The following is an 11,750-nucleotide window of genomic DNA, read 5'->3' as shown; positions in this document are numbered from 1 at the left end:
CGAGGACAAATGATAGGATCTTTTTGACACTGAGAAGTGCTATATTTATTTCTATTTTATTTTTGTCGTTTACAGTCCGCCTTTCTCCCTGAGACTCAAGGCAGATTACATAGTGTGAGATAAGTACAGTCAGTATCAAAGACATTTCCATAAACAATGCCATAGGGTAAATAAATACAAGTTTACAAAGGCATAGCATTAGTAAGAATTTAATACAGGGTTGAAGAAATGCTGAAAAAGAACATAAGCAATAGCTCATAGGAGCACATATTTAAAGCAACAGATACTATGTAAGTCAACGTAGTGGTGACAAATTACAATTATCAATAGCGAACACAACTTGTTTCCCAGGCTCCAACCATCCCCTTTTGCCTGCTATACTCCCTATTTTCTCATTATTCTTGCTCTTACTAATTACTCTCTTTAGTTTCACAGTCAGTGCTTAGTGAAGGTGGACTGAAATCCCCCAGGATGGTGTTCCTTCAGGGCAGCTCTGTCTTTCTTCCTCCAGCATGGAATTCTAAGCCGCTGCCCTCTACATCCAGTGGTGGTATGTTCCGCGGATCAATAGGTCTGTTGTGAGCCTGTGGCTTATACAACGGTGACCCCCTCAGCATCTGCTGGGGCAATCTGGCCTTCGATTTGACTTCCACTTGATGTTGATTTGATCCAAGTTTTTTGCCGTGATAAACTTGTGTTAAGCTCCTGGGCCCGTAATGCCCCGCTCCGTGGGTTGCTCCGAGCCTCTTGTTTGTTTACGGGCTCCCCCGTGCTGAAATCGAACTGATCCAAAGGGGAATGCTCGATCGTACACAAAGCCTCCTCACAAAGGAAGCCGGTGTTTGTTTGCTCCCAGGCTGCATTTTCTCCGGGGCTGCGATGGTTGGCCGCCGCTGTCTCAGTCTGGGAGGCTTGGTGCGTACCCAGCTGGGTGTTTGGTTGTGGTTCGGTTCTTCGGAAAGAGTAACGGGCAAATATGCTAATAAAGAACATCTCGACAGCCAGTGAGTAATAGTAGATCACTGGAACATGAAAATGAAAAGAAGAGTTAATTGTACAGTACTATCTAAAGAATAAGTCTGTTAACCGGGCGGCATCCCCTCTGCACAGGGCTGTGAATATGCTTTGGCTTTCAGGACTGCAGAAGCATCTTGGAACGTAGCACTGGGTGCAGAATTCACTTAGCTGGAGATCTCTGTTTTTATTTTGTCAAGATACCTTTCTAGCCCTTATGGCTGCAAGAAAAAGGTGGCCTGAATGTGTGTGGAGGGATCCAGCGGAGGGATTTTCCCCTCTGGTGCTATAAAACTTGCTACTAATTTTTTTACAAGGAGGGGATGCAATTTTCATGGATTTCCCCCTTCTTCTTGCTTACCTCGGACCCTCTAGCTGTTCCTGCAAGGAATAGCATTACAAAGGGCATTTGGGGCTGAGGGGAGGGGAGGTCTCTCTCCGCAGACACAAATCCTCTCCATCCTTAGAAATCTCCAGTGGGTTCAAGCTAATGCCTGGAGAGCTCTCAGCGGTCACAGTGATTGCGGGACCGCCTCTCCCCGTATGTACCCCAGAAGATGCCCCGATCAGCCGACAAAGAGTTGCTGGTAGTCCCTGGCCCCAGGGAGGCTCACCTGGCATCGACCAGAACCAGGGCTTTCTCTGTCCTGGAGCCTACCTGGTGGAACTCTCTGTCTGTTGAGACCCAGTTCCAGCATGATTTATTATCCTTTGGCCAGGCCGGTAAGAGATGTTCCACCAGGCATATGGCTGATGCCGGGGCAGAGATGAGCCTTCTGGCCGGTCTCCTGTTGGGGGGAGTGCAATGCAGCCCCCTGCTCTGGTTCCCACCGGTTAATCTATCGGCTCACCTGGTTATCTCCTCCACCCTGTGGAGTGTGTTGGTTGGGGTCAAGACTGTATAGCTGCCATTTTGGGGTGATGGTTTACTGAACTGAACTGGTTGTATTTATTTATTTATTTTATTCAATTTATACCCCGCCCTCCCCACAGATGGGCTCAGGGCGGCTAACAACATTAAAAAATACATTAAAATCACGAAAACATAAAAATAATTTTTTAAAAAATCATTAAAATAGTCCAGGAGCAGGCTATTTAAACAAATATTGGGAGTCCGTATACGGGCATAGCAGATGGCCGAGGGCAGCCCCAGAAGAAGTGGTGGTCTTAGATGGAAGAAGGAGGACACCCGCTGGCACTCAGCCGAAGGCCGGGCGGAACATCTCCATTTTACAGGCCCTGCGAAACTCAGGTCCCGTAGGGCCCAGATCTCCAGCGGGAGAGCGTTCCACCAGGCCGGGGCCAGGGCAGAAAAAGCCCTGGCCCTGGTTGAGGCCAGACGGATGTCCTTCGGGCCGGGGACCACCAGGAGTTGTTTGTCTGCAGAGCGCAACACCCTGCAGGGGACGTAATGGAAGAGGTGGTCCCACAGGTATGCAGGTCCCAGTCCGTGAAGGGCTTTAAACACCAACTCTGTTGTATCCACCCTGAGCCCACTTGTGGGGAGGGCGTAATATAAATTCAATAAATCAGTCCATCAGTGCTGTCTAAGGATGTCAGTGTGAAACAGTGGGGCAGGCTCCTGAGGAGGCAGCCAGAGGAGCGGCATCATGAGGGGTCCTGGGTTCGAATCCCAACTCTGCTACAAAGCTTATTCAGTGAGCCCAACTGATTTCACAGGAAAAGAGCAAGAGTCCAGTAGCACCTATAAGACTAACAAAATTAGCGGTAGGCTATGAGCTTTCTCCCACATCCTAGTCCCAATACTTTAAGCACTATACCTTGTCCTCACCATAAAGGCAACTTACTTTGGGAGCGGGTATCAGGGGAGAGAGGTGGACTGCAAGGAATAGCTCCGACGGCTCCCATGGTCTCCAAAATCCCACTCTGAAGGCCGCAGAGGACAAGCACCAAAATGATGCAGACGAATTTGGAGCGCAAGCTGTAGCCACGGAGCGCCGGCTTGGTGGCCTTGTAGAAGAGCAAGTAGCCGTAGAAGGAGAGGAACGTGGAGACGCCTATGATAGCATTGATGTAGGAGTTGGGGTTGGTGTAGCCCACCTGGGGAAGAAGAAAGGATGAATGAAGGCGATGCTGGTGTCTACAGCTATATAGCACATTTCCTGATAATTCCAGCGGGAATAAAGAATGGCTTTATTATGCACTGACGTCCAAGAGCAGCCAAGTTCCATTCGACCCACCCTGGTGAAAAATCTGCTATCAACTGGTAGAGATCCCAACACACTGCAGGGCCTACTCAATGGACAGATGTAACATCTTTCTATCAGCAGTAACAGAAGGCGGGTACGAAAAGGTACCATTGATAGAGCGGCTCTGCCCGCGTGGGTCAGGGAACATAGAATCGATCGATTGCGTATTATTGCACTGTAGGTTCTATGAGGACAGCAGAGTAAAGCTTATCTACTTTTTATGAAAGAGGCTTTATGGGCTTACAGAAAGAATATGCCGAAAGCTACTTTTCGATCCCAATCCCCAATACAATATTGAATTCTGCCAAATTTTTAGCTATAGCCCGCAAGATTTGTAAAGACAAAGCGTAATGTAGCTGGGAGGCTGGGGACTTATGAGAACGAGTATCTTTTTACTTTGATTTTAATCTCTATGGAGAAGGTGGAGAATTTTAAAGTAAATCTTGTAGACAGCTTTTAATGTATTTTTATAGCTTGAATTTTAGTGTGTCTTTATTCTGTTACTCTGGTTTTGCTGTAGAGACGTGTGCTGGTTATATATCGAATTAAATAAATCTGAATCTGCTCTCAACTCAACCCCCAAGAGGAAAAGACGGCCACCCGCCACCACTTTTAAACCAATCGGTGGCTTCAGCAGAAATGCCATGTGGCCGTTCCATGCTTCATGGGGACGTCCGTGATGAATCAAAGTGCGTTTTTCGTTGCCAGCACTTATCTGTCCCCATTGGGCATGATGATAAGGGGCCAGAAGTAACTCACATCACCGTAATCATATTTCTCATCAGTCCAAAGGATAAGGGTGACAAAAAAGAGGATGGTCCGGATGAGAGAGAGTTGGTACACAGCCACTGTCATATATCGCAAGTTTGACCTGCAGAAGCAGAGGAAAAATGGACTGGCTAAGAGGAAAGCAGGGGATACTTCGCAACCCACAAACTCTAAGTCTTGACATTATGCAATGCAGGACTATTCATTGTTAAAGTCCTAAGAAATCCAAACTGCATACATTTAACAATAGATTCACTGTTACTCAAACTACGCAGGACATCAAGGAAACGATAATAGTGGATCTCTGTTAGTGCGGCTGCTATCTCAGCAGTCTTCAATGGGTGGGTGGCAACGGGTGGTCATGCCGGTGGTGCCATGACCATCTTTTTGTAGAAATGAAAAGAGTCCAGTAGCACCTTTAAGACTAACCAACTTTACTGTAGCATAAGCTTTCGAGAACCACAGACGCATCTGACGAAGAGAGCTGTGATTCTTGAAAACGTTTGCTACAGTAAAGTTGGTTCGTCTTAAAGGTGCTACTGGACTTTTCGATTTTGCTACTACAGACTAACACGGCTAACTCCTGGATTTTTGTAGAAAGGAGGACAGAAAAGTAACAGTTTCGAGAATTTCAGCTTTCCTGAGTTTCTAATCCTTAAGGATAAGTTGAAAGTCTACCGGCAATTCCTGATGGAATCCCAGTAGTCAAATACGATTCGTGCTCAGCAGGAATTCCAGAGGTCCGGGGGGTGGATATTCCATGCCTTGGCTACCCTTCCATAAATAGCAGACAGAATAAAATATGTAAAACAATCATTTTGTTTACTTTATTAAAGCTGCAGAACTTAAAGTGCAGGGTACACACAGGTAGGAAACAGAATACGGGGCATATTTTATCATTTTGACAGTATCATTTGACAGTACCAAAGCTCAGAAGAGATACTACTCTGGCAAGAATTAATGCTCTTCTCTCGGCAGTTTTGGAAGGTTAATACAAGGAAGTACTATATGCTAAGAGAACATGCAGATGCCCATATGATAAAACTGAAACCATTGAACATATGCTTATACAGTGTCCCATATTTAATGAAGGCTAGCTTAATCATCCCTCTACTTAAAAATATGGAACTACCTAATATGAGAGCACAGGTGATGTGGTTATTATCGGATACAAATGATTCCGTTACTCCTTCTGTGGCAAAATATATAGCGGCAATAATTAAACTTCTGAGAAATGACATTAAGATTCTTCCCATTTTAATTTCTGCTTAAAGCTATTGCCGTATGAGCATAGATAGATAGATAGATAGATAGATAGATAGATAGATAGATAGATAGATAGATAGATAGATAGATAGATAGATAGATAGATAGATAGATAGATAGATAGATAGATAGATAGATAGATAGATAGATAGATAGATAGATAGAATTTGAAAGACAAGGACCTTGAAGTTGTTAAAAACATGGCTCGTGTAGACCTTCAAAAGGAGATTAATATCATAGCCATGGAGGGAAAATATATATTAGCAGGGATGTTTTGATTCAATTGCAGAGGACAGGCACGGCACAAAGAGACTGTCTTAAATTTCCAGGCACGTGGTCAGCTCTTACCGGTTGGCTGAAATTTCAGGAAGACAACAACAGCAGCAACATGGGAATGGGTTTGGGGAAACCCGCTGGCCCTTCAGTTGCTGGAGCATTTGGTGTGAACCGCCAAAGAAATCCCGAATCAAGGCGAGGAATTTCCAAAGGGTGATGGAGTGATAGCTGCAGCGGCAGGAACGGGAGCGTTATTAAAATGCATCGCAACAGCCATCGGCAGAGCATCAATCGGGTACAGCGGTGCCCTAACACCACCTAGTTTGTAGTGGGAATGGCTCATCGCAGCCAAACCCACCCACCACGTTGCGCCACTTTTTTGTTCTTGTCCCAGTTCCACCCAGCAGGTAATGCAAGCACAGACCAATTTCCCAAATCAACCTGGAAACCAAGGGAGGTGTGCTACTCTAGCACAGTGCTCCCCAACAGAGTACCCAAGAATGCCATGGGGGCCATTGGTTGCTTTCTCCAGGAATCTTAGAAAATAATAGGGACTGTGGGGTGGGTCCCAACCAGCTGTCTCTAGAAGGCTGAGCTCATCACAAGCCGATCACGGCCACGTATCTTGTACTTGGCCACAGACTTTCTCATGTATCTGGGCTGGGTAGGGCTCCCACCCCCGCCCCTACTTACTTGGCCAGCGGGGGGGGCGCACACCTTCCATGCGCGCCACCCTGCGGTAATGCGTGCCCCCGCGCACAGCAGCCGCCAGGATCAGGCCTGTTTTGGCCTGGATCGGGGCCCCTGTGGAGTGCGGGAGCATTCCTGTGCGCCGCAGGGGCCCACAACGGACCCAATCCACGTCAAAATGGGCTCAATCCGTGCAAAAAAGGGTGCGGATCGGGCCTGTTTTGGCACGGATTGGGCCCGTTGTGGGTCCCTGCGGAGCGCAGGAATGCTCCTGTGCTCCACAGGGGCCCAAAACAGGCCAGATCCGTGCCAAAACAGGCACAGATTGGCCCTGTTTTGGCGCAGATCGGGCCCGTTGTGGGCCCCTGTGGAGCACAGGAACGCTCCTGCGCTCCAAAGGAGCCCAAAATGGGCCCGACCCGCGCCAAAACGGGCCCAATCCGAGCCCGTTTTGGTGCAGATCAGGCCCGTTTTGGGCTGCTGCGAAGTGCAGGAGTGTTCCTGCACTCCACAGCAGCCCCCAACAGTGCAATCCAGGGGCTGTGTGATGACATCACTTTACAAAAGTGATGTCATCACGCTTGCAGGAGCGCGCAGAAAATGCTCGCGCGCACCCCCCCCCCAGGTAAGAGCCAGGCTCCAATCTCCCGCTGGGAGATTGAGGGGGCCTGGTAACCCTAGGGCTGGGCTACCTTTTCCTGTAGCTGTACAGGAAGAATGCCTTCCTTTCTCTTTGGAAACTGAAATCAAGCAATGCCTTTTCCCCAAAGCAAAGAGGTGTTGGATGCGCCCTGCTTATCTGCCATGTATGTCTATTATTCTCTGTACTCTGGGCCTCTGAGAATGTGTAAAGAACTATCTGGGTAACAGTCTGTGTAGCTGTGAATCGCTTATCTTGCAGGTGGCTGCTTTCGCTTTCTCGACTGGCATGGGAAAGTGTCCTTGACATGCCGGTCGGAGCCGTATCTCCCTGAGACATGAAATGAGCTCATCCTTGTCTTCCCTTTCCCTACCCCCTCCAACCTCCTGGGCCCTGCACACCTAAATCCCAAGGCGGGAATCCTGCCCTATAACTAACATTGCTTTGCCCATTTACGTCCCTTCTGCCAATGCTGTAATCTGAGAGCCGAGCTACAAGTGACGCCTGACACAGGTTGGACACGTGTCAGCTTCCCTCAAGTTTTGATGGGAAATGTAGGCATCCTGGTCTTACAGCTTGGATCTCCATTTAATTGAAGTTTACAGAACCCCCCCCCCCCACACACACACATACACACACCCAGTGGAGGGGAAGGTGGTGCCCACCGAGAGCCCGACGCCTACACTCCCCTCCCAACTGCATGTTCTCCCTCCCATAGACTGGCGCTCTGAAAACTTCAATTAAATGGAGAGCCAAGCTGCAAGACCAGGACATCTACATTTCCCATCAAAACTTGAGGGAAGCTGACAAGTGTCCAACCTGTGTCAGGCGTCACTTGTAGCTTGGCTCTGAGTGCACTGATACTGATGGATCTCTAATAAAGAAACTTTTCCTGGATTCTTGAAGTATCTTCAGTGAAGTAACTGGGGATCTCACTGGCAGAGCCTGACCAGAGGTCTTCCTAGCTTTCTTGTCGGGTATAAATGAAGTAAATAAATAAACTCACATGGAGGCTACAAATGTACATACGAAAGATGCTCGTGGGACAAACAAGCTGAGGAGGGAAGTGATGCTGAACACCTGTTGGAAGAGGAGAGACGTCAGGATGTTGAAGATTTGCACCTTGTTTCCAGGAAGGCAGTATGTGGTAGTGGTTATAGCACTGAACCACGATTGTGGAGACCAGGCCCCTACTTGGCTGTGAAGATCAATGGGTGACCTGGGGTTGGTCGCGCTCTTCCTATCTGTCCTTTGGAGGAAGGACAGCATTCACATGTGATAAACCAATGGACAGATAGAACTTTAGGTTGTGCGCACCACTTTCTAACCTTTCCTCTGGGCTATTGAATTCATTTTATTCTGTATGCTGGAGATCTTAATCCAAATTTGGATTGCCACCCGAGTCCTGTGAAATCTACATGCTAGGGTTGCCAACTCCAGATTGGGAAATTCCTGGAGATTTGGAAGTGGGGCTGAGGAGGGTTGCAGAGTTTTGGGCGGAGAGGCAGCTCAGCAGTGATGTGATGCTATCGAGTCCACCCTCGGAAGCAGCCTTTTTAAAGGAGGACTGACCTCTGTAGTCTGGAGATCAGTTGCAATTCCAAGAGAACCCCAGGTCCTACCTGGAGGTTGGCAACCCTGGTGCATGCTGACTTCCAGTCCTCACCAGCTGCACCTGATGTGCCACTTTCTTGTATATAAGGCTCGAGAGCATGGAGACAATAGGTGGCAGCTGTGACAGACTAATTCATGAGGAGCAATCTTGAGTGTTTGGCACATGTCCTAGAAGAAGGTTTATGTTCAGGTATGACCCTCTTTTGAAGTAATATGGCGTGGCATCCCACTAAAGAACAGAAAATTAGATTTGTTTTTACAAATAAAGTTTAAAATCAAAGTTATCTTTTTAATTTGCATGCCTTTATATTTTGATAATTGCACATTTTTTCATGTGTGAAAGTGGGTTGCCAGCCTCCAGGTAGTGGCTGGAGATCTCCCGGAATTACCAGTGGTCTCCAGGCCACAGAGATCAGTTCACCTGGAGAAAATGGCTGCTTTGGAGGGAGAACTCTATGGAATTATGCCACGCCAAGGTCCTTTTCCTCTCCAAACCCCACTTTCTCCAGGTTTCACCCCCCCCCCCCAGATCTCCAGGAATTTCCCAACTTGGAGCTGGCCACCCTATGTGAAAGCAGTGCTGAGTTTGTTTCTAAAAAAGGCTTGGGAGAGCCCCGCAAATGATGCTGGTATTCAGTACTACACACACACCCATGTTAAAGTGATGGAGAAGGAATATACCAAACATTACAAATGTCTTTAAACCAAATTAGGCACCTCTGTGTGCCCCATGAGTTTGGGGGCAGACCGGAGATGCATTGCAGCAAGGAAAACAGAAAGATGTTGTCTTGATTTTCAACCCCCAATTTTCTTTTTTTAAAAGAAAGAATATAACAGTAGAAAGCACGTAAAAGAAACGTATACAGCGCTACATTTGGAATTAATTTGAAACTTATACAAGCATTACATTTGAAATTAGATTAAACTAATAGAAAGAGACAGTCAATATTTATAATAACAAAGCTTAATTATGTAATAGCTCTCCTTGGTTACTTATACAAACTTTGTCAACTGCTTTAGTTAGTCGTTTCCTTGTGTTTTATCTTCTTATATTTGTACCAAGTTACCTTATAATTCTTCTTAGTTTTTGCCTAAGTAGTAAAAAAAAAATCCTTCAATTTTCCCCAGAATTCAGCTGTTGGTCTATTATGTACATAAGTAGTTAATCTGGCCATTGATGCATATTCATAAATCTTATCTATCCACTCTGACACATCAGGGCACATATCTATTATGTAGATATGAAAAGTGGAAAATCCCACATTTTCTTTATTTGGTCTTGGTAGTGACAAAATCCTAAACGTCTTTTACCCAGAGATTCAATGGGACTTTCTTCTTAATACCTATGTGTAGGATTGTTACACAAAAAATGCCCATCTGCCCGTACCCAGATTCTTCAGAGCAAAAGGAGGAGAAAGACAAGTGCTTCTTTCAATGATTGTATTGAATATTGCAATATGGGTACCCAGCTTTCGAAGGAGCCGTGAGTACCAAAGAACATGAAGCTTACAAGCAGTTTTAAAGACATTTTTTTCAGTACAAAAGGAACTACCTGCTGAACGATTTGCAATTGGTCATTACATACATCTGATCTCTACAGTTCTTTCAATTGGCTACTTCTCAGTTCTCTAACTAGTCTCGCGATCAATGTAACCTTTTCATTCCCCTTATTGGGTCACTACCTATTGCTGACTCTGAATTTTTCACTTCTTGCCGACTTCCAAAAGTTATAGATATGGGGAGTGAATGTGCTCTTCTTGTACCTATTTCTCCCTTCTCATGAGACAATAGCCTAAAGAATGTGTGGCCTTATCTAAGTTCCCTAGGCAACTGACAATTACAGGACCCAATGGCGTCAACTACACTGTCTCTGGCTCTTACAACTGCTCATCCTCCAATGTGATATATGCCCTCATGTGCCAACAATGTCCCTCTGCTCTGTACATTGGACAAACCAGCCAACCTCTACGCAAAAGAATAAATGGACACAAATCTGACATTAGAAATGGAAACGTCCAAAAACCAGTGGGAGAACACTTCAATCTACCAGGACATTCCACCAAAGACTTAAAAGTCGCTGTGGTTCAACAGAAACCTTTCAAAAACAAAATCCAACGGGAGGCTGCTGAATTGGAATTCATATGCAAATTTGACTCTGTCAAGCTGGGACTGAATAGAGACTATGAATGGTTATCACATTATCACAGGTAACAGATTCCCTTTACAGAAGCAAACTGATCTCCGTATCAGAAGCTACTGTTTGCATCTACTCCGCCCTCCCCTCTCCACCTATATATCTGACCAGTTTCTTCTTGCCCTCCATGCATTTGACGAAGAGAACTGTGATTCTCGAAAGCTTATGCTACAATAAAGTTGGTTAGTCTTAAAGGTGCTACCAGACTCTTTACTATTTTGCAACTACAGACTAACACGGCTAACTCCTCTGCATCTATGAGAAAAGAGAAACATTTTGGGCCAGTTATGTTGTTCCGATGAAACTTTCAGCAAAGATGGAACAATGAAAGAGAGAAAGCACTATTAATTTATTCTAAGAATATGTATATGAAAGTCTGAAAGATTATAAACCCTTATAATAAAAGGAATGTTAAAAATCTTAACTCTACAGGATTGCCACCTTAGAAGTTGCGGCGGGACTGAGAGAGAAAACCGCACAGTTCCTTCGCCTGTTCTTACCGGATAAACCCCCAGGATCCAGAGCGAGAGGGTGGTGCGGTGAGAGCTGTTGCCCTGGCGCAGGAAGAAACCTGTCTCCTCCAGGAAGAGGCCGACCTGTGCAAGCCCCAAGACCACTGGAACCAAGAAGATCCATATCTGAGCCTTGATAACTGTGGGAGGGGATAGTAATGGGTCAGGAGACGACGTCTTTCCTCACGCAGCTTTCTAGTTCTTGCTGCACAGCACGTTTTCTGATCTGGAATGAAGCCCTTCCTCCTAATCCCAGATATTTGAGATATGTTGGCGTGAGGAAAAGGCACTCACCATATGATGATTTTACTTCAATGTATCCCGAGGATTACCCTCAGCACTGAAAACAGCTCTGGAGAACCCTGGCCGAAACCGAGCCCGGTTGCTGCTCCTCTACCTTATCTCTGGTTGCCCTTCGTGGATGTTTTCTACCCTTCTCGAGGCTTTCCTCATCCTTACCTGGAAAGATCTCAGATGACAAAGGGAACTGACCGCTGGAGAAGGAACAGTTTGGGGCACGGACCATTTTTCTCTGTCCAGAGCAAGTGTGTCCCGCTGCCCCCTCC

At 46.2% G+C, this 11,750-nt stretch overlaps 1 protein-coding gene across 1 annotated transcript; it reads right to left on the bottom strand.

The window, feature by feature from the left end:
- Nucleotides 1-68: 68 nt before the first annotated feature.
- On the bottom strand, nt 69-11,750 carry LOC129346353 (organic solute transporter subunit alpha-like). Its single transcript, XM_055003703.1, has 7 exons — nt 11,644-11,750; nt 11,173-11,324; nt 7,871-7,944; nt 5,607-5,762; nt 3,984-4,095; nt 2,823-3,075; nt 69-1,022 (listed from the first exon to the last, which is right to left on the bottom strand). The coding sequence occupies exons 1-7, from the start codon at nt 11,708-11,710 to the stop codon at nt 592-594; spliced, it is 1,245 nt and encodes a 414-aa protein (XP_054859678.1). The 5' UTR covers nt 11,711-11,750; the 3' UTR covers nt 69-591.

This window comes from Eublepharis macularius, chromosome 19 (assembly GCF_028583425.1).
Source record: "Eublepharis macularius isolate TG4126 chromosome 19, MPM_Emac_v1.0, whole genome shotgun sequence".
NCBI classification, from domain to species: domain Eukaryota; kingdom Metazoa; phylum Chordata; class Lepidosauria; order Squamata; family Eublepharidae; genus Eublepharis; species Eublepharis macularius.
Note: the sequence above shows the minus strand (reverse complement) of the source record. Positions and strands in the feature narration are given on the sequence as shown.

Coding starts and splice junctions, on each gene's coding strand:
- LOC129346353 (XM_055003703.1), bottom strand. CDS start 11,710: ATGGTCCGTGCCCCAAACTGTTCCTTCTCCAGCGGTCAGTTCCCTTTG. Junction 11,325..11,643: donor GTCATCTGAGATCTTTCCAG/GTAAGGATGAGG, acceptor CCCCTCCCACAG/TTATCAAGGCTCAGATATGG. Junction 5,763..7,870: donor TGTACATTTGTAGCCTCCAT/GTGAGTTTATTT, acceptor CTGCCGCTGCAG/CTATCACTCCATCACCCTTT.